Consider the following 22,924-nt stretch of genomic DNA (forward strand, 5'->3'; position numbering starts at 1 on the left):
ATGGAGGCGCCATTTATAAATGGGTAGTAAACTCAATCTTATTGCATTTGCGATAATACCGATAGCTGGTGGGATACTGTGAGTTTTTGAGTTATTATGGTGAAATGTGTTTCCCTTTACTGAAATCTTGAATCGTATAAAAAATAAATAAATTTTCAGAATCTTCTCTTCATTCCTTTTTTTAAAGCTTTATAAACTTGTTACTCCACGCAAATTGGTTAGTTGCAATTTGTGTGTGCCATTAAAAAATGCTTATGCAATCATGAAATTTATAATTAAAAGAGAAGATTATCTTGGAAACAAACTCCTCTTGAAGCATTTCTGAAGAAGACGGCTCCTTATGCAACAAACCAATGAGTGCCGAGCCAATAAAAGTGATCAACGAGTGTGCATTTAATCGATGATGATGATGAAGAATAAACATTCTTTAACATTTGTAAGTCATAAATAATTTCTCTATTATTATAATTTGCTTGATTTCACAGGCTACGTTTTCATTTCTTTAGATAAATCAATCATTGTATAAACAAATTAATTAGCTAACTAATTTTATTGTTGATAACGTAACCCCTATTTTTAACATTATGCATATGGGTAGTAAATTTCCGCTTTACGAGCGCATGCTAGGAACAAATTAACTCAAAGTCAAGAACTACCTGTATTTATCAATGATATTGATGAAGGTATATCAGGCTTAATGTCTAAGTTTGCAGATGATACAAAGGTTGGCAGGGTTGTTAATGAGAATAAAGGCAGTATGCTACTGGAACAGGATCAGAAATGTTAGGCAGATGGGCTGAGAAGTGGCAACTGAAGTTTAACATTGACAAATGCAAAGTACTGCATATGGGTAGCAATAACCCAAGGGAAGTGTACCAACTATGTGGTACTACACTCGGGGGAGGCAGAGAATTAAAAAGACCTGGTGGTAATTGTGCAGTCAGATATGAAGTTCTCTGAGCAGTGCAGATGGGCTGCCAGAGCAGGTCATGGAGTTTTGTCAATGATATATAGGAATTTTGCTAGCAGAGACAAGGAGGTGATTATTTCTTTGTATAAGGCAATGGTCAGGCCACACCTTGAGTACTGTGTACTGGTCTGGAGGCCTCATTTTTGGAAGGATGTAGAGTTGCTAGAACAAGTACAGAGAAGGGCAACAAGTACAAAGAGACGGGCTGCAAGAGTAGCTCATGGTGTATTGTCGATGATATATAGGAATTTTTCTAGCAGGGATAAGGAGGTGATTATTCCCTTGTATAAGGCAATGGTCAGACCGCACCTAGAGTACTGTACACAGGACTGGAGGCCTCATTTCAAGAAGGATGTAGAGATGCTGGAACGAGTACAGAGAAGGGCAACAAGATTAGTGAATGGAACAAAGGGATGCTCTTACGAAGAAAGGCTTACGTTTTGCAAATTACAGTGTCTGGAGACTAGGCACGGGCGAGGTGATCTGATAGAGGTGTATAAAGCCTTGAATGGTTTGAGCATGCTCGATGCTGATGGGATTCTTCCTCTTGCTCAGAATAATCACCTGAGAGGGCATAAATTCAAATTGAGGAAAGACAGATGTAGGATAGACGTGAGGAAATTTGCCTTTAGCCAGCGGGTGGTTGGTTGCTGGAATAGACTTCCATCCCTTGTCGTGGAAGTTGATAGCCTAAATAAGTTTAAGGCTCAGCTGGACAGGTATTTTGAACGAACAGAGGGGTGAAGTGGAAGTGGTTATTTTTTATTTATTTATTTATTTATTTATTTTTGGCTGATGCTGCATAAGCTTGCTTTCTTGCATCAAATGCCTCTACTAATGCTAAACAAGATTGGTGAGAGGAACAAAGGGATGCTATTGCCAAGAGAGTCTTAAGTTCTGCAAGACTTCACAACTAGCATTTGGAGACTAGTTGTGAAGTTATTTCCAAAATTTGAGAGATGTCAAATATATTATGCCTTGAGCATTTATATTTTATTTAAGCATTATCTATATTGCTGGAACAGGCTTCCATCTATTGTTGTGGAAGTTGATAGCTTAAATAAATTTAAAGCTGAACAAGACAAACATTTGGAGTGGCTGGATAGGTGAAATGAGAAGATGGTTTTTTTTTTTTTTTTGGCTGATGAGTAGTATAAGTTTAAGTTTCCTTTATAAGTTTGCTGTATAAGTTTGCTTTCTTGCATCATATGCCTCAACTAATACCTTCACAGCTGGGTTGGCACGATTGCAACAGCAGGGTACCTGTTCACCTACCGAGGACAGACCAATAAGTCTTGAAAAGGGTGCCATCTGGGTGGTGGTGGTGCCCACTGAGAATAAGTAACAATAGTCTTCTCTATTAGTGAAGCATTACATATTTCAGGTAGTGCAGTATACATGGTAACTCATTGTGAAGGTAGTCACAATATGAGATACAATTAAATCGATGCCTTTACACTACTTACGTAGTTTTTCATTATGAGTTCACTATGGTGTATTTACACCAATATTTCATAGTGTATTTTAAACGCATAATATATTATGCATTGAGCATTTATATTTTATTTAAGTATTAATTAAAATCATAATTCATGACTTTTGTTATTTTGACAAAAAAAAATTAGGATGTAATGGCTATTTACAGATATTATTATAATGCTATCTGAAAGGCCAAAACTGCCATTTTGCATCCTATTTAGCATATTATAACTAATTAGTAATATTTTTTTAGAAAGCAAAGGTTTATCCCTTCCTAAATGAAAATCCATTATTCACCAGAAATATAACTAAAAAATATATAATTATATTTAAATAATGTTGGAAAAGAAGTATTACTTAAGTATTACTTTTCTAAATTAATTTCGAGTTTCCGTTGCAATATATTTTTATTCTTGTTACCTTTCTTTTCCCTCCCTGTTAGATTTGAATCTACGTTTAATTTTGTTTTTTCGCTCTTGTCTTGCCGTACTGCTGGCATTATTTTATTATTTTAAACCTTATTCTAATTTATGACTAAAAAATATATATATATACACATACTTCTGATATTCCAAATCCAAGGGTAATATACTGAAAAGTATTAATTCAGAACAGTTTGAACTCACCAACTTTGATGCCTCTTTGCCAAGGAAAAGTCACTTGTCTTGCATGAATATGGAGTGGCGTTTGCTTAACAGCATCTCTGATTTGGCCAATTACATTTCTTTCTTGTAACCTCACTTGTTGCTTAAGTTCTAGAGCCTCAACTGCTTTCCTCACCCTTTCAATAGGAAGTACTGAAAACGTTACATCTGTCAAGAGATTAATTCTGGAAACTTACTAAAAAGAGGCTAATATTATAGAAGAGCTTTAATAGCATGGATAGTAATTCTTAATAATATGAATTCAAAGAAATTTTTATTAATAAGAAATTTTACTAAAACATATGAACACTGTCACCACATGGTTGGCAGGAATTTTTGATCAGTTGCATTATGACCCACATGTATTCAGAGATAAAGCATTAGGATGGAAAAGAAATTTAAAATGTAAGAATCAGCTATAAGGATCGCCAAAAACAAAAATACCAGCACTGATGGTATTTTTGTTTAAAACAAGAAACATATCACAGCCTGTAGGGTTAGTAGGAAAAGACATATAGATGATCAGCCTGAAAAAAGATCTATAAAACATAAGATTAAAATTTTCTAGACATTTCTGATGGAAATGACAGAAGAATTCCCACCAGGAATGTTTAGAAAATTTTAATATAAATATAGAAACAAATTGCTTTTTCCATTGTTCCCTATAAACTTTCCACTAAAAATAAAAGCATTCCCATTAAAAATGTTGGGGTATTCTGACCAGCTCTTGGCAACCTTTTCCAAGTGCTTCCTCTGTATTTTTATTCTTTTAACTCTGCTTGAATTTGTTTTTCTACAGAATTTTTTCATACCTGTCAAACTTGTAGAAATTATAAACTAGAAAACTTTTACTCATTTTAGCTGGAATGTGACCTCCTGGAACATATTTCACAAGTTAATAATAATAAGTAATTAATGTACATCATACACACAACAGGAAAATTTTGATAAAATGCCATAAAATATATTTTACAGTTATTTGTTTTGTTTATTTTGTCTAAAAGTACTTTAACCCCTTTCCCCTCTGCTCAGAATTTTTAAAAATTCCAGGATTTTTTCCTCTTTAAAATGGAAAGAAAAAACTGCAAATTATGTAAAATATAAAATGGTCAAAATGATAAATTCGTGCTACTTACAAAAAAAAAGCACAAAAACTAAAAAGTATTAAAAGAAATCCAACACAAACATGTTGTAACATATGTGAAAATATGGGGGTTGCATTTCAAAAGTTCATGGCCTAAGTATGGAGGGTTTGAGGAGTCTATTAACATGTTACTTTTCAACATAGCCCACTTTGGAGTAAACCAAAGAGGTATTATGTAGCATTAGTGCACTGCACCATCAGTGGCTCAACCACTGATGTTTCAATGCATTGATTCCAGTTTCAAAGAAAGTTTTCTTTGGACCTCCAGGAATGCATAGCAATGACATCACTGTCAGTGGGGAAAATGGATGCCAGCCAGGTACTTTTCAAATTAGGAAATAGGTGAAAGTCCAATGGTGCAAGATCTGGTGAATATAGGGGATGGTTTGTCCAAGATTTCAAAACCACCCTCATGCAGTATAGCCGTGACAATGACAGACTTGTGAGCAGGCAGTTGTCCTGTGCAATAAGACTCCTTTGTTGAGTTTTCCTTGGAATCTATCTTTGATATTTTCATGCCAATACTTCTTAAAGTTTGCATAATATGTCCTGTGACCTTTTAGCCTTTCTGAAGGTAATAATCCACCCCAAAAATCGAATGCCATCACCTTGCTTTTTTTTTTTTTTTTTTTTTTTGTTAGTTGTTGGCGCATCGGCTTCTGTGGCCATAATGCACCTCCCAAGGTTTTTTGCAGTACTCTGATCCAAGCCCAAGGTGGGATTCAAACCCACAACCTTTGGGTTGCCAGGCACGCACTTTACCCACCCAGCTAGCCCAGTCGGCCCATCATCTTGCCAGCAGAAGAAATTGAGTTGGCATTCTTTCTTTGCAGGTGTAGAAGAGCTGTGCTTCCACTGTTTGGATTGCTCCTTTGTCTCTGGCTGAAAGTGACATACCCATGTTTCATTCATTATCACAAACCTTGCAAGGAAATCTGCTGGTTCTTCTTGAAAATGATCCAAATTTTCACTTGACTTGACAGCTTTTGTATATTTTTGATTTTCTGTCAATGGCTTTGGGACTCATCATGCTGACACCTTTGTCACAGTGAGAACCACTGTTATTTTATGTGGTGCACATGTTCAGATGAGATGCCCACGATGCTGGTGATGTATTGAACTGTCACTGGTCAATCATTCATCACTAGATTTTGCACATTGTCAACAACTTCTGAAGTGATGGATGTTGCAGGCGTTCCACAGTACGGGTCATCTTCCAGGCTCTTCATCCTTCATTTAAATTTTGCTGCCCGCTTAACCATAGAATAGTAAGGGACATCCTTTTCCCAATGTTGTAACCAAATTTTCCTGAATTGCCTTTGGCATTAGTCCCTTTTTTTCTAAATATTGGATGATTACATGGTGGTTGTTTTTGTCCATCTTTCCTTATTCATACAACTTTGTTGACTTTAGGACCTGTAATAAAAAAAAAAGTTATTGCAACTGTATGAAACTTGGTGGGTTACTATTTGAAGTGTTATACATTAAGTGCAGAAATTTTTTAAAACTGTACCACTACCCTTTCATACTCATGCCAAATTTTTCAAATGTCCCTTTATATGCAAATTATGAACCATTTCTTCATATACAGAATTTGACTGCCTGTGTGCACATATGCACAGCACACCTGCCAGGGCTGGTTCTGAGACTAACTTTATAACTTGAAATTTCAGAATTATAGAAAATTGTGCCTGTTGCAAAATGTTCAGTGACTCATTTAGACACAGTAATGCATGAAACACCATTCCATTTATCTGCAGTCTGAATTAAAACATTGAATAGTAGGTGTTGTATGTTTTCATCTAGTTTTGGGCATAATTGAGAGATCATAATCAATGATTTTGATTATGACAAATCATTGATTATTTCAATTATGTTCATGTCATTCGAATGATTAGTAGTTACTAACTACTAATCATTTGATTATACTAATATCATTTGAATGATCAATAGTGATTAACTACTAATCATTTAATTATAATCATATCATTTGAATGACTAGTAGTTACTAATGGGTATAATTGAGTGGTTATGGTTGTTTTATTCTATTATGGTAAGCCATTCTATTATACTTGTAAAATTCAAAAGATCAGCAGTTGGTAGTAGGTGATTTACTTTGTCAACATTTTAGCTAGTAATAATGATTTTCTTGCCTACAGTAATTCTGAATGACTGTTAGTTATTATTGAAAGTAATTATTCAAAACAATTCCTCAAAGAAGATGGATTGTTTTGAATAATCTTTTAGTATAAGTGCCTAGTATTCTTAAAGTGCAATCATGTGCTTGCTGTTGTTCTGGTAAAACAGCTTTATGAACAAATCATGATCCTTCTTTTGAATTACTTTCAACATCTGTTGACTGCATTTGCCATCCCAATTTTTAAGTCCTCTCAGAAGTATAAGCAACAATTATGTGATCTCAGATTTGCACTTTGCACACACAGCACCAATTTTGCCCCATGGTGCAGTTTCTGAAAGTAATATATTTTTTGCACATTTCAATTCTGCATGTGTTGGATAGCATACAGTCCAAATTTCACCATTTTACTATTAATGATTTTCTACCTACAGAAAGCTGAAGTGATGTACTTTAATTATATCTACAATGTATTATTCAGAACCAGGAGTCTTCAAGAAAAAGTAAAGCTAAAGCAATAACTGAAAATAAAACTATATAAAGAGGGATAAAAACAAGCATGCAACTTGCTAACTGAATCAACAGTCAATTAAGAAACAGATAATTCTGGAGAATAAGCATTTCTTGATGAGAATTGCTTCAGTTCTCATTGTAAAGTGGTCTAAATTAAAAGGTACATCATATATTGGCACCTGACAACCCTCATAGTTTAAAAAAAACCTGACATAACATGCTCCATCATGTATGAGAGGTTTAAATCCTTTTTGCAAAATTTAAGTTCACAAAATTTCTCTCTTTCAATTATCGATGCAGACTGCTGATCAGGGTAGGAGAAAAATCAACATCAAAATTTAAGTTTCCCATTTGTATTTTCTATTTATTTTATTTATTTTTTATTTTTTTATATTCTTTATTTTCATTCTAAAAATACATATACATATTTGGGGAAAAAATCATGAACTTAACTGAGACACGGAAGAAACATGTTCTGAAAAACATAAAAGCCATACGATTTACAAAAACTATAGAGAAATCATAAAAACAGGAAAAGTTAACAGGTACATTTCTCCAGTTGAACACCCATGCATTGTATGGTATTTGATTAAATGGATAGGGTACACTTAAATAAAAGAGGATGCAAGTATAATTGCTGATGCTATTGCTGCAGCATTAGGTTGGTCAGAAAATTTCTAGTTTGGGGATATACACAGACCCAAATAGTTTAACGGCAGCCACAAGAAGAGGCAAAACCATTTCTTGCACTTTTTTCATGCAGCAGCCTGAAAAGCTGGGATTGGACTGTTACAAGGTCTGTGGGAGGGGAGTACCCTCATCAAACAACAAAATACATGAGCTGTGTTAGGGTTACTGAGAGTAAAAACAGGTGTATATATATACTTGCTTTTACATTATTGATAGGAATATAGTAGTATTAGTGGCAAATGATGCAAGAAAGCAAGTATAAAATTTTTCCCCCATTCTGTACACTGTTCTCATATTCATATGAATATGAGAACATTATACAAAAATTTTGATTTTCTATGTTAACAAACACTGGGTGAGGGTGGTGGGATACACAACTTCAGCAGCTCTCTTAAAAGAGTAGCAGAATTTTAAGCTCCTGCAGTCTTTATTGATGTGTAAGATTAACCATGTCATCTAAGCTTAAGGCCATTTCCTGACTTTTGGCTTTGAGCCTAATGTGATCTATTATTGGAGCATCTTCACTTAGGGAATTTTCTCAATGCTTATATTTACTAAAGCATATTCACCAAATATTGACCTGCATAAAGATTTGTTGCGAGAAATCCACAGTCCCCAGAAAGTGTCTTTTCTGGAGTAAGGCATTTGATATCTGTTGATCCAATTAAATGCTGGACGTTGGCAAGCAAGTCTGTCAGAGAGGTATTTACTGATACTTTATTTTCTCATTCCAATTCGGCCCACATTTGTTGGAATTCATGGTCAGTACAAGATGCAGGAATAACGCAGTCCATAATATCAATATGAATATCATTTAACACAACTACATCGCGATTACTTGTTGATCCACAAACATCATACACAATATTTTTATATATAATTCCATTCTTTGTTGAGGCAACCTTCATACTTACTGTAATATTACAGAAATCAGTGGTACAAGGATCACTGGAGATGGCTTCTCCACAAGTTTAAAATCACCAAGTGTAGACAATTCTAATGTACAGTTCTGCAAAGTACTCAAACATGTTTTCAGTATCTTCCAGTTCTCCTTTGGCAGAAACGGAAGATGAAATTAGGAAATCAGCTTGAATAACAATGTTTTTCTTTTCTTTAGCTTTCTGATTTTCTTGCTGGGCTGTTAACATTGCAGCCAAAAAATTATGGCATTCCCTAATATATATATCAGTTATGAGCAGAGTACATGCTATTAAAGCTTTTACACACATTGAGAATCTGTCTGTGTCGTCATCATCACTGATTTTCTTAGTAACTAAATCAGATTTACCAAGACGAACGATGGAAACCATGATCAACATAGCTTCAGCCAAAAATGCATTCAGTTTCATTTTTTTTGGTTCATTCACTAAACTGATATAGCTCAAAGCTAATTTTGTTAAATCAGCTTCTAAAGCTGCCCTAATAAATTAATCACCATTCATCAGATAACAACAAAGAGATGGTCTTTGATCAGTCTTCTTTGTAGCAGTACTAAAAGTTTGTGTAGCATAGGTTCCATCTGTAGTCACTAAACTTTTCACTGGTGCAGTCATAGCAGCATTGGTTTCTTTTCTCCCTTATTTTCCTCAGCAGCAGCTTTTTTTTTTTTTTTTTTTTTCATCCTCAACTAATGGTATCTCATGAAGGCCTTGGTAAATTTCAGTCATAACACTCTGGATGTCTTCAACAGTATTCACCAAGTATCCATAAAGAACTGCAATGAACCTTAGATAATTTGATAGTCGAAATCATTGCAACACTTTTCTTATGAATGTTAGGACATCTACTGCAGCTTGTTCATTATTATCCAGAAAGAATTCCAACAAAAAAGGAATAATCATAGGACCAACATCTGGAAATTGTACAAAACAGAAATGTAAAATGCTTACCAAAAACTGGCGGTATTTACCAGTACCTTCATGTTCAACTATATTATGTGTTTTAGTTACTTCTTTTATGGTCACACCATATTTAGCAGTCAAGTGAGCTTGAACCACAGTCACTCAAGCATGCATACTTATGTACCCTCCCGCCTGACCACTTGGTTCCCAATACTGGGACCGAAGGGAATGAAGCTTCACTTTCTACAGCAAATGTTAATCAATGATTGCTAAAGTAGGTATTCAGACAGGTTTAATAAAGGGATCATGAACCACCAATAGAAAGTTTATAAAGGAGAATATCTAGATGAAAAGAATTAGAAGCAGCTTGAGATTAAGATATACCAAAGAAAAATGAATCAATCTATTTACTGTTATCAAAATTAGTATAGATAAGATGGATAAATACAGCAAGGTAAGAAAAATTGATTTTTTAAATTTTATTTTTGATTTTATTTTTTTGGGAAGAAGCCTGTAGGCCTATTTATAAATGGATGAAGGTAATCACTAAGGTATATAAAATGTCAGGTTTCAAATAGTGAGGGTGTTAAGAATGATGATCAGATGGTTGGTTCTGTCTCCAACTTTTCCAGGCACGTTTGCATGTATATATATATAAATATATTATGTGAGGTAAAAGTTATATATAAATATATATATATATATAAATAATGTGTGGTTTGTAAAATAGATAAAAAGTATCTATGAAAATGGAAATGAAAATACACACAGTGCCTGAACTAAGAGAAGTTTAAGTGAAGTAGTGGTTAATTTGAAAAACCTAGTACAAAAATGAACTGGGACTGAGGAAGCAAAAAAAATAAAATAAAATAAAATAATAATAATAAATAGCAAAGAAATAAATAAGTAAATAACACTATATTCAGATGATATGGGAGGGCAGTTTTAGTAAGTGGTCGAATCAGGGGATGGCAAATATGCAAAATCTGAATATAGTAGATGAAAATATGATACATAGTCAGGAAATTCAAATGCAGTGCCTGATACATGGTCAGGAGCAGTCCCCTGTTGAATTTCATGACTATGTATCATATTTTTGTCTACTATATTCAGATTTTGCATATTTGCCATCCCCTGATTCGACCTCTTGCTAAAACTGCCCTGCCATATCTGAATATAGTGTTCTTTACTTATTTATTTATTATTTTTCATTTTTTTTTGTTTCCTCAGTCCCAGTTCATTTTTGTACTAGGTTTTTCAAATTCTTTCACCTGTTTAACTACTACTTCACTTCCACTTTTGATTATCCCTTAAACTTCTCTTAGTTCAGGCACCGTGTGTACTTTTCATTTCCATTTTCACAGACACTTTATCTATTTTACAAACCACACATTATTTATATCCTTTTACATCCTTTACTGCTGCACTGCACATTTTGGAGCATTAGACATACGATAACTTTTGTTTTATTCCTTTTTCTGCTTATTTTGCTTCTTAACAGTTGTATATTACTACTATATATATATGAAGTTATGTAGAAGCATATGAGGAATAGAAATAGAAAGAGTAACTGAACAGATTAATGCCATCACATTATTGATTGAACATTACATCAGTCAGTATACAATCTTAATTTTTTTAAATATAATACCAACTAGATAAATTGGAGAATTCAGAATATAAGTATTAGGGGTGAAAACTATACCCATTAGGTTAAAGGGCCAAGTATTTAGGTAACCTAAGTTGGACTTCTTTGTTGTATTCTATAAATAAACACATAAAATATAAAAAAAATAAAATAAAATAGTAAAATTAAAATGATGATGTAGCTAATTATAGATATATGGATACATTGAATGGAATGTTAACTAAGGCTAGTTCCACTCAATATATCCCATCAATAATTAGCTGAGGCTATCTGTTTCTGTTTGCCATTTGCCAATGTTAAAATATACTGAGAATTTACTGTGAATATATTATTATCAATTTAGTTTAATTACTTTAATATACATTAAATTTAGCAGAAAACTGGCAGAATAACCACTAGCCCAACAGATAGCAGTGAAAATTAATAATAATAGAGTTTGGGTCTATTATTATCCTTATTCCTCTTCGCCTTAATTTTAGACATAAGCCTTTCCTTTTCACAACAAAAATAAATAGTTGGTACTCACATTTATTATTCTTGATTCACTTCCATTATTTTTATTATTAAAAGTGGTCGTAAACTTTATAATAAATAGGGTAGATTTGTAAATTGATGTTGGCTCAGGGGAAAACGAAATTCGCTGCGGTAAACCTTTAGCATGCTGCGGCGGCGGCAATACATAGAATGCTACCATAGTCGGTTTTTAGTAACACCTACTGAGTGACATTTGTTTCTCACCTCAATTGTACCACACGACCTTCATGTCAATCATTATATGATATGTCCGTTCTTGTAATGAATGAAAGCGGAATAAAAGAAATTCACAAAGTCGTATATTTCTTCAAAGTGAACTTACAATACCTTAAAGAAGATTACTGTTGAATTGGCAAGCGAACGTCATTGAGTAAGCGGTACAGTACTTACAATTCACTATATGGCCAGCGCAGCAAAGTTTGCAGTGTATGTATCGGCAAGAGCTGCAGTCCAGTAATTTTTACAATTGCGAAAACAATGTCGAAGAGAAAGTGTTTAAGTATTAATGATAAAGCAAAGATTGTTATGATATTGACCAGGGTTTTAAGAAAAAAGATGTTGCGGAGAAATATGGCATACCTGCAAGCAGTTTATCTACGATTTTAAAAAATCGAGAATCAATTTTAAATGCAACTGAAGGAGGAGCAGTCAAGAAGCGAATTAAGTTGTGTATACAGTAAACCCCCGCTATTCACGGTATCTGTATTCGCGGTTTCGCGACCGCTGATTTAATATAAAATGAAACCTAAAAAAATGTGAAATTTAAAGCGCCGTGAATATTTTCCCCCATAAAAAAAAAAAAAACATGGGCGTGGCTAAAATTATCTTTCCCAGTCAAAACAGCGCTCAGTGGGTGGGGGAAGAGGGGTGACAAAATCACGAGCATGGATGTTTCTCGCTAATCCTTGTTCAGTATGTGTTATGCGCTTGTCATGGAAGGTTTCGTCGTTTGCTTTTAATTTATATGCTTATAAATTGAATAAATTTATAAATTGATATGCTTACAAAATTGATAAATCTACCATTTTGCAGTGTAAAACAGACTTTTTTGAGTGTGTTAATGGAAGAAAGTGACTAGAAGACTCAAAGAAGGTGATGACATTAGCGAATAAAATTGAGTTATTAGACAAAATTTCTAATGGTGAAAGTGTCTCCTCAGTGGCAAAACATTATAAAATCAATGAGTCAATCAAAAAATCGAAAGAAAAAATCCGCCGTAGTGTCCTTGAAAACACGCTAATTGCCTCAAACATTTGCTCTGTAACTCGTGATGTTAAATTAGAAAAAATGGAAAAAGCTTTAAATCTGTGGATAGAAGACCGAACTCAAAATAAAATTCCGTTAAATTCACTCATCATTCGCAAAAAGGCAAAACTCCTTTATCAACACTTTAGCGAAACTGGTGATAGCACTGGCGGGATAAGTTTTTTAGCTAGCAAAGGCGCTGGTTTGAAAGATTTGTTTGAAATTTCTAATAAATATTACATTTATTATTAAACTGTTTCTTATTTTCATTTCGATGCCATATGCTTGCATTTCACTATGTATTGTCATTGTACATAGTCATATTATGAAGGTACATATAATACATACATAGACTAGTTTTTCTTATATATTACATACTTTGGAACGGAACCCCTTTATTACTATGGGAGCCATAACTCAGTATTCGCGTTTTCGGTATTCGCGACATTTCTCAGGAACGTAACCCCCGCAAATAGCGGGGGTTTACTGTATACGAAGATGTTGATAAAGCTGTTCTAAAATGGGTGCAAATGATAGGTGAAAAGAATGTCGCAATATCGGGCCTAATAATTAAACAACAAGCTCTGAAATTTGCACAGTCCCTTGGACACACAGAATTTAATGCAAGCACTGGGTAGCTAGATAAATTTAAGAAGCGCCACAGAATTCTGGAAAAGGTTATTTGTGGAGAAAGCATTAATGTAAGCGAAGAAGATTGCAACAGTTGGAGGAACAATACCTTAAAGAAGATTATGAGCGTAAGGATGTTTTTAATGCTGACGAAATGGGTTTATTCTTTAAATGTTTACCGAATAGGACATTTGCTTTTAAGGATGATAAATGTTTTGGCGGAAAACAAAGCAAAGAAAGAATCACTGTGCTAGTTGGAGCAAATATGACAGGAAGTGAAAAATTAAGACTTTTAGTCATCGGAATATCAAAAAACCCAAGATGTTTTAGAGGCACAAAACCTTTGGAAGTTGACTACACCTTTTAATAAAAAAAGCATGGATGACAAGTGATATTTTTTAAGAATGGATATTAAAACTAGACAAGCGTATAACAAAAGAAAAAAGGAAAATCGTGTTGGTAACTGACAACTGTCCGGCACATCCTGCCAGTATTTCAGCCAAACTTAAAATTGCAAAGTTGTTTTTACCACCAAACGTAACGTCAAAACTCCAGCCAATGGACCAAGGCATTATTAAAAATTTTAAATTTCATTATCGAAAGAGAATAATAATGAAGATTGTCAATGCATTATCAGAAAATATAAACTTGGAGGTTACGATTAACCTTAGAGATTGCATCGCTAAACTGGCAAAAGTTTGGACAAACGATGTCACTGAATATACTATTCAAAATTGTTTTTCGAAAGCGGGATTTGCATTGAATACAGAAGTCGAACAATGACTGGACGAACAAGATGAATTGCCCCTTTCACAATTGAAAAACTTTTGGACATTAGAATCGTCCGGAAACATTGAAAATGAAATAACAGTGGATAGTTATGTTTATGTAGATCACAGTAGAACATCCAAATGAAGATGAAGTACTGCTGAACAGTGTTAGACGCGATCATGATCATGAAGAAATTAACGATGACGCATCAGAACAACCCGTAGAAAAGCCAACTCGCGAAGAAATGATTAACGGTTTGTATGGGTCTACAGTTCCTTGAAAATGTTCCTGATAATGTTTTTAATGCTCTGAACAAATGTGAGGTTTTCTTTGAGAATCACACAATTTTTTAATTGTACTGTGCAAACGAAAATTACAGATTTTTTTAATTTGTGATACTTACCGGCGAAAATTGTGTACACGTAATTTAAATATGTTTTTGAAATAAAATACATTAAAAATAAATGTAGATTCGTTTTCATTTTCTAATTAGATAACAATTTCTAATAAAAAAGATATTCTCTGTATAACGAAATTTCTCTATAACGAATTTTTTTCGCCGAATTTAATGAATTCGTTATAGGGAAGTTTGACTGTATATGGCAATATTTCTTACAGATTGCATCAGATGAGATTGCCATGTGTAGGTGGTAAAGTAATATTGCTTTCTTTCAGCTAGCTAAGCACTTTCAGCTAGCTAAGCACACTCTGCAAGAGTTGCAGTCATTCCTTGTTTGTGTCAGGATGGCGAGTTACGTGCAGTTTATGCCACAAAGAAAGAGTGTTATTGTCGCTTTATGTCAGGAAGGATGTTTTCCCTGTCATATTGCTTATAGAGTGTCTTGAAATCAGTCGATAGTGAGTAGATTTCTTTCCAGACTCAAGAATACTGGTTCTGCTGATAGGAAAAAAGGAACCGGATGCAAACGAGTCTCTACGGCAAAACAGGACCACGTTTTGAAGCACTTGTGCCTTAAAAACCGTAACGTTTCTTCATCTGAGATGAAAAGAGAATGGGAAGAACACACAGGAGTGGTAGCAAGTGCAGTAACAGTCAGAAGATGCCTCTTCAAAAACGGACTTGTAGCCTGTCATTCTAAGAAGAAGCCCCTCCTCACACAAAAAACGAAAAAGGCCAGATTAATTTGGTGTAAAGAGCATATCAAATGGATTCTCGAGCAGTGGAAGTCAGTTATTTTCTCAGATGAGAAGGAATTCAACCTGCATGGCTCTGATGGGAGACAAACGATTTGCCATTGATATGGTGAAGAATACCATCCAGACTGTATGGTGTCTACAGTGAAATTCCATACCAGCCAAATGATATGGGGCGCATTTTGTATCACGGAATAGGTCACCTGCAGTTTATAAAGGGTTCCGTAAACGCCAATGGATACCTGGCTATATTGGAAGACAAATTGCTGCCAACCATTAGAGACCATTTCAACCTGCCAAGTAATTGCATCTTTCAGGACAATTCTGCTCCTTGTCATTGGGCGAAAAGTGTAAGTAGGCACTTTTGTAGTTACTTTAGCTTCATTTCTGAATTAGAGGTTCGACAGTAATGTGTTTACATTTGTTACAGGTGAAAAAATGGTTGAAAGAACGGTCCATTACAACTCTTAGCTGGGCAGGAAACAGCCTGCCCGGACCTGAATCATATAGAGAACTGTTGGTATGCATCATGTGGAATCTGCAGTTGCCAAACTGCAGAAACCAAAGACCCTTCATGGAAGACATAATTTGTGTTTGTAACCACAAACTATCAGTTGATTTTCTTCAGGGCCAGAGGTGGTTCAACTAAATATTAGTTTGCACCTGGTGAACTTTTCAGTTTGTTTTCCGTTTAAAATGATAAAATGAAGTAAATTGAGGGCTTCTGATAACATTTCAGCTGTAATTGTCCTGTTTACCAAAACTGTTGTACAAAGGTTGCAAATACTCATTTTGGAATATTTTGAGAGCACCTGTCAAATTTACTTGGCTTTGCCTTAACTATTAAGAAATATCTTTTGTTTATATTTCTATTTGCGATGCTAGTCATTAATGTAACATACCATCGTGAAAAAGGGTTAGAAATGTGAAATTCCTAGATGATGCACTTTCTTTGAACACCAGTGTGTGTGTGTGTGTGTGTGTGTGTGGGTATATATATATATAACTGCCTATTGACTTCAAATTCATCTGCATGTAGTAACTCGATCCCCAAGTGGAAGGATTTTCATGAAATATTACGTTTGGTCTTTTAGAAAGATTTGTCAGTGTTCCATTTCGTTAAAAATCAGACAAATAGAAACTCACAATTATCATTTATTTTATTTTTTGTCATACATATCAACACTGGCTATCCATGTATTGCATACTGTAGCTGAAACACTAGATAGATTTTCATGAAAATTTATTTACCTCTTTTAAAAGAGAATTGTTGAGCTTTTCAAAATGAATTAAAATCAAACTAATAGAAATCCTGCCATTATTTATTTTTCATATTTATTGCATAGGCTATTATTATACTGCATATTGTAACCGAAGCACTCAATATATGTTGTTGTGTGCTCTTTTAATAATTAATTCTTACTGTAAGCTCTGACATTATTTTCTATATAATTCTTATTGCAATTTTTGTTTCTTTTTTTTTTTTATTACACGTCTATGTTTATCGATTTCACTCAAGTTGCAATTTATGTAGAACAAGTTTTTTTTTGAAAAAAATTATAGCTAGCTTAATGAGTTTATGCATACTAATGCAAATGGCTCCATCCTCCTTTCAAATAATTTGACTTTAAACAAAGTATTTTGAAATTAATTGTGGTAAGATTAATATGTAATTACTATTACATTTTTCCTTTGTGGATAAAATTCCTTTGTTCCCATCACGGTGCAAATATGTTTTTCTTTATGTTATTGACAGCATGCATTTTGTTTCTTTGTTTCATAGTTTCATCAATGAGCTAAATGTATGCTAAATGTATAAAGGTATAAATAATTCCGCAATTAGTACTCATTGTTTCAGTAAAGGAACCAAATTTCTTTTTGGTTCCTTTACTGAATACATATATCCTACAAGACAGTTGTAGGATATATGTGTGGAAGTTTGTCTTTAGCCAGCGGGTGGTTGATTGCTGGAATAAACTTCCATCTGTCATTGTAGAAGTTGATAGCTTAAACAAATTCAAGGCAGAACTAGAAAAACATTTGGAGCGAGTGGATGGGTGAAATGAGAAGGGTCTGTGTTTTTTTTTGGCTGATGCTATATAAGCTTGCTTTCTTGCATCATGTGTCCTTGCTAATGCTAATTGGGCTCCACATATATGCTGTACTACCTGTTCATCAAAACTTAACATGTGAGTGAATCAAAAGGGATGTTTTATGCCTTTTGCAGTGCCCACGATATGGAGGGAGCCAACAAATCACATCACAGATTGTTACTTCTGTATGGTGCCTCCTATTAGAAAAGGGTTGACAATAAAGAAACACGGGCAGTGACGTATCCAAATATACCATCTGCAATTTGTCCTGAGCCTTATGGTGAAGTACTACATATTTCTGAACCATCCCACCATTTTTCTGTACACTCTGATGAAGATGAAGACACTGATGAACATCAACTTGATATACACAAAGAAGCACAGCAGCCATTTACATTGAGGGATTCACCATTTTGTCCAAACCTTTATCCCTCTGAACCACATAAGATCACAGAAAGTGAGCTTAATGACCTCATAAGGGATCTGGAACTGCCGAAGAATAAGGCAGTGCTTTTGGTCTTGATGCTACAACACTGGAATCTTCTAGATCATTCTGTGAAAGTGACAATATTTTGTACTCAAAATAAAGACTATGATAAATTCGATCAAACAGAAGGCGAACTCACTGTTTGTCAGGATGCTGATGGTGTAATGGCAGCAATGAACGTGAGGCACATTCCTGAAGTATGCTGACTATTTAAGGACACTTCTAAGGTTAGCCTTAAGGCTGTGTTTTTACACAATGGAAATATGCTGCCTTCGATACCTGTCCACAAAAACAGAAACATGTGCAAATATGGAGAACGTCCTCTTAGGTGTACACTATCAGAAGTATGAGTGGCAGAAATGTTGTGATTTAAAGGTAATTGTCATTTTATTAGGACTACAAAAGGGTTACACTAAGTACTGTTGCTTTCTCTGCAAGTGGGAGAGTCATGCAAATATGAACTATGAGAAGAGGAGTTGGCCTCAATGAAAATCATTAACACCTGGAATGAAGAACTTAGCATTTGAACCTCTGGTAGTGGTGGAAGCAAATAAAATTTTGCTTCCACCACTCCACATCAAACTGGAGCTCATGAAAAATTTCACAAAGGCTTTAGAAGTGAATGGTCCTGCATTCGCATACTTGCAAGAAAAATTCCCAAGACTTAGTATAGAGAAGATTAAGGCAGGCATTTTCATTGGTCCACAAATAAGGCAACTTTTCAAAGATGAACAGTTCGAATGTGCTCTTAGTGATAGCAAGAAATCAGTGTGGAAAGCCTTTCAAGATGTTTCAACTGGTTTTCTAGGAAATGTTAAAGTGGGAAACTACAGGAAGCTCATGGAAGATCTCATTACTTCATATGAAAAACTAGGTGCAACACATGTCATTGAAGATACATTTATCACACTTACACCTGGATTTTTTTCTGCCAAACTGTGGTACTGCCAGCAATGAATGTGGTGAGCGTTTCCATCAAGACATCACAGTGATGTCTTGACGGACAAAAGAAAATAGAGTGCTGCCATGTTAGCCAATTACTGTTGGATGGTGAAAAGGGGTTCTCCCAAAGCTTGATACATGTATGTTTGTAGCTACATCTTACTGCTATATAAATAAAAAATATCTTGCATGAATATAAAAAACTACTTTTTTCAAAAACAAGAACCAATGTGCCATTTTAAATACTACTTCTGTGTTTAGCATCCAAAAATCTATAAAGTAAACTTACTTTCATGCCCGTAACAAGATATAACCCAAAATTTGTTGTTCAGCATTATGTTTGTGGAATGTTTCCTTTTATCCTTTTATCTGTTTTTGTGGCCTACAGGATTTAAATTGCACAAATAATGAAATGATCTTAATTCTCACAAGAGAACAAATTTGCCTTTGCAACAAGTTGCTTCAGTACTGAATTGCTTTCAAACTAATGGTCTTGTTAAAAAGATTAATTGACCATTTGCTTAAAAGATGAGACACTGCTATGGCAGCCTTTTTCAGGACTAAGCTGGTCCCTCAATCAGGATAGCAGGTGGTTTCTACATGCAGACAAAAAAAAGTTGTAAAGAAGTTCACTGCTTTGAAAGTAGTGCAATACCAGGATAGTTCTTTAAAAAGGCAAGTTCTCCAATGTGAAAATTGAGACCATTGTGTTATCTATACAGTTTAAAAACTGCTGGCTGAAAAAGTAGATTAAAAGACAAGATAGACCTATAAGCATCTTATAAAGAGAAAAAGTCACCCTTTTTTCCATGGATTCTTAAAAACAACTGTGGTTGTTGTTATGCTAGATTCCTTGCTTAACATTTTAGGATTCTAAAATGCTGATTTTTTTTTTTTTTTTTTTGTAATATGTGCTGAATTTTAAAGAATTCTGGATGGTAAAGTGCCAGATTTTAGCATTGTATATGTACAGTAATACAGTAATCTGAAGAAACCAATGTTGTGAATATTACCTAATACGTTATTGCAAATGATATATAAATACCACTGAAATTGGAATTTCAATGGAAATACCAATGAAACTATGAAGAGCTTCTAATATGAAGTTTTGAGTATTTTGGACTGATAACAACTCTTGGTACTGCACTGTTTGTTTATATCTAGTGACCAAATTTTGAAGATGAGTGCCAAATTTTAGAGGTGAAGTTCAATACTTACCATATTTTTTTGACATTTCTCTTCCCAGAACACTTTCATCCTTTGATCTGAAATAGAGATAATTAAATTTTTAGCAGAAGTATTTAAAACGTTTGGCATACTTGTTTAATTGGGATGCAACACTGTTTAACAATATTATTATAAACACATAAAGGAATAACATCAGAGTATTCAAATCAACATACAATTATTTTAAACATATAAATCAATCTGCATATTAGATTGTAACAAAACTGGTTATACTTATATATGTATACATACTGAAGCAAAGTTGTTAATTTGAAACGTCATGCAGTACGAATATATGCTCATGAGCCAAAACATTATGACTACTGCTATCTGCACAAGTGGATGCATCTCACAACAGCTAGGAGTGATTTCACAGACCAGTGCAACATATATAGTGATGGCATGGGTAGTGCCTGTCTGTTCATCAGTATAAAGCCCATGCAATGAGGATAGGGAAGGACCTACAGTGTTTGAAGGGGAATGATTTGCAGCTCTAAGAAAGTGGGAGCCAGCATCTCAGCAACTGCAGGTATTGTGAACTGTTTGAGGGCCACTGTAGTGAAGTTGTGGCGGGAATGGTCCCACAAAACCACTCAAAATGCTGGGATGGGGAAACCACACATAGTTGGTAGTTGAAATGAACAGCGATTGGCACATGCTGTCTGGGACAACAGATGAATCCATAATAGTAGTAGAGGCATGTGATGCAAGAAAGCAAGCGTATGAGCTTATGTAGCAGCAGCCAAAAAAAAAAAAAAAAAAAAATTCACACATCCATTCCCTTTAAAGGTTTGTCCAGTTCCTCCTTGAATTTATTTAAGCTATCAACTTCCACGACACCAGATGGAAATTTGTTCCAGCAATCAACTACCCACTGGCTTAAGGAAAATTTCTACACATTTATTCTACAACTGTCATTCTTCAATTTGAATTTATGCCCCCTCAGGTTCGTAATCTGAGCAAGTGGAAGAATCCCATCAGAATTCAGAGTGCTCAACCCATTCAGGGCCTTAAACACCTCAATCAGATCACCTTGCAGGTGCCTAGTCTCCAGCCACTGCAATTTGCAAAACTTAAGCCTTTCTTGGTAAGAGGACGCCTTCATTTCCCTCACCAATCTTGTTGCCCTCTCTGTACACACTCAAGCAACTCTACATCCTTCCTAAAATGAGTCCTCCAGACCAGTACACAGTACTCAAGGCGTGACCTGACCATTGCCTTATATAAAGGGATAATCACCTCCTTTTCCCTACTGGCAAAATTCCTGTATATCATAGACAATACTCCATGACTTGCTCTGGCAGCCTGTCTACGTTGCTCAGAAAACTTCATATCTGACTGCACAATTACTCCCAGGTCTTTTTCATTTTGTACCATCCTAAGTGTAGTACCACACAGTTGGTACATTTCTATGGGGTTACTTCTACCCATATGCAGTACTTTGTGTTTGTCAATGTTAAACTTCATTTGACACTTCTCAGCCCATCTGCCCAACTTTTCTAGATCCTGTTGTAGTAGCACACTGCCATTACTGTCATTAACAACCCTGTCAACCTTTGTATTATCTGCATACTTGGACATTAAGCCTGATATACCTTCATCAATATCATTGATAAATACACAAAACAACAATGGGCCCGACACTGAACCCCGGGGGACTCCACAATTAAAACATTAGTCCACGAAGAGTAGCATCCATTGATTACCACTCTCTGTCTTCTCCCACTCAACCACTCTTTTATCCATTGTAGCAATTTGCCCATAATACCATACTGCTCCAATTTTTACAGTAGTCTTCCATGCACAACAGTATCAAAAGCTTTCCTGAAATTCAAGTATTTGATATAAAAATTATTTTTTGCATCCTGTTCCTTTGTAATCACATCATAGTATCCAATCAAATTTATCAGATAAGGCTTTCCTTTAACAAACCCATGTTAAAGGAAAGCCTTATCTGACATAATTCAGACCCATGTGTCTGAATTATTACTGTATTCTTATCTAGATGATTCTGCAATGCTTCTTTAACCATTGACTCCATCATTTTTCCAGGAACAGAAGTTATCAGTAAACTTACCTGTTAGTTTACTGGTAAGTAATTACTTACCAGTAAACTAACAGGTAAGTAATTACTCGTGTCACCTTTTGATCCCTCTTTGTATATTGGGAATACATTTCCACATCTCCAGTCTGTGGGGACTTCTCCTGAGTCCAAGAATGCTCTCACAATTATGGCTAAGGGTTTGCTTACTTCTTTGCTGCCTCTTTTAATATAACTGGATGGGTCCCATCCACCCCAAGTGCCTTTCCTCTGTTTAACTTCAACAATTTCTCCTCCATTTTGCTCTCAGTTATTACAAAATCATTAAGTTTTCTGTTAGAGTTTAATAAGCTTCTGTCCTTCACTTCCCTAAATAATTCCTCATGTGTGAATGTAGATGCAAAATACTCATTCAGTTTGACAGCTATCTGAGCAGGATCATCAATAGTTGAACCATCGGTATCAAGTGGACAAATCTGATTCATCCCCTTCCTCCTAGAGTTTATATAAGTAAAGAAGTCCGTGATGTTTTTCTTAGCATTCTTTTCCAAAGATTTCTCATAATCTGCCTTCCCTTGCCTAATCTTATTTGTGACTTGATTACAGACTAGCTTATATCTGCCGTAGACCTCTGTGTCACCTAATAATTTATATGAATCTCATGCATTTTTCTTCTCTGCCATGTCTCATTATAGTTTACCTGACATCCATTTAGGCCTAAACCTTGAACAGT

At 34.8% G+C, this 22,924-nt stretch overlaps 1 protein-coding gene and 1 pseudogene across 1 annotated transcript in view; both read right to left on the reverse strand.

Annotated features, from left to right (window-relative positions):
- LOC150081426 (mitogen-activated protein kinase kinase kinase 4-like) overlaps positions 1-22,924 on the reverse strand; it is a 350,096-nt gene that overhangs the window by 201,814 nt on the left and 125,358 nt on the right. The window contains exons 9-10 of the mRNA XM_090380199.1: positions 20,142-20,188; positions 3,076-3,261 (exon numbers count right to left, since the gene is read on the reverse strand). Coding sequence (XP_090236325.1) covers positions 3,076-3,261; positions 20,142-20,188 — 233 coding nt within the window. The remainder of the gene's footprint in view (positions 1-3,075; positions 3,262-20,141; positions 20,189-22,924) is intronic.
- On the reverse strand, positions 8,005-14,887 carry LOC150081428 (coatomer subunit beta pseudogene; annotated as a pseudogene).

This window comes from Mastigoproctus giganteus, chromosome 8 (genome assembly GCF_048544385.1).
Source record: "Mastigoproctus giganteus isolate SK-2022 chromosome 8, ASM4854438v1, whole genome shotgun sequence".
In the NCBI taxonomy this organism is placed as follows: Eukaryota; Metazoa; Arthropoda; class Arachnida; order Uropygi; family Thelyphonidae; genus Mastigoproctus; species Mastigoproctus giganteus.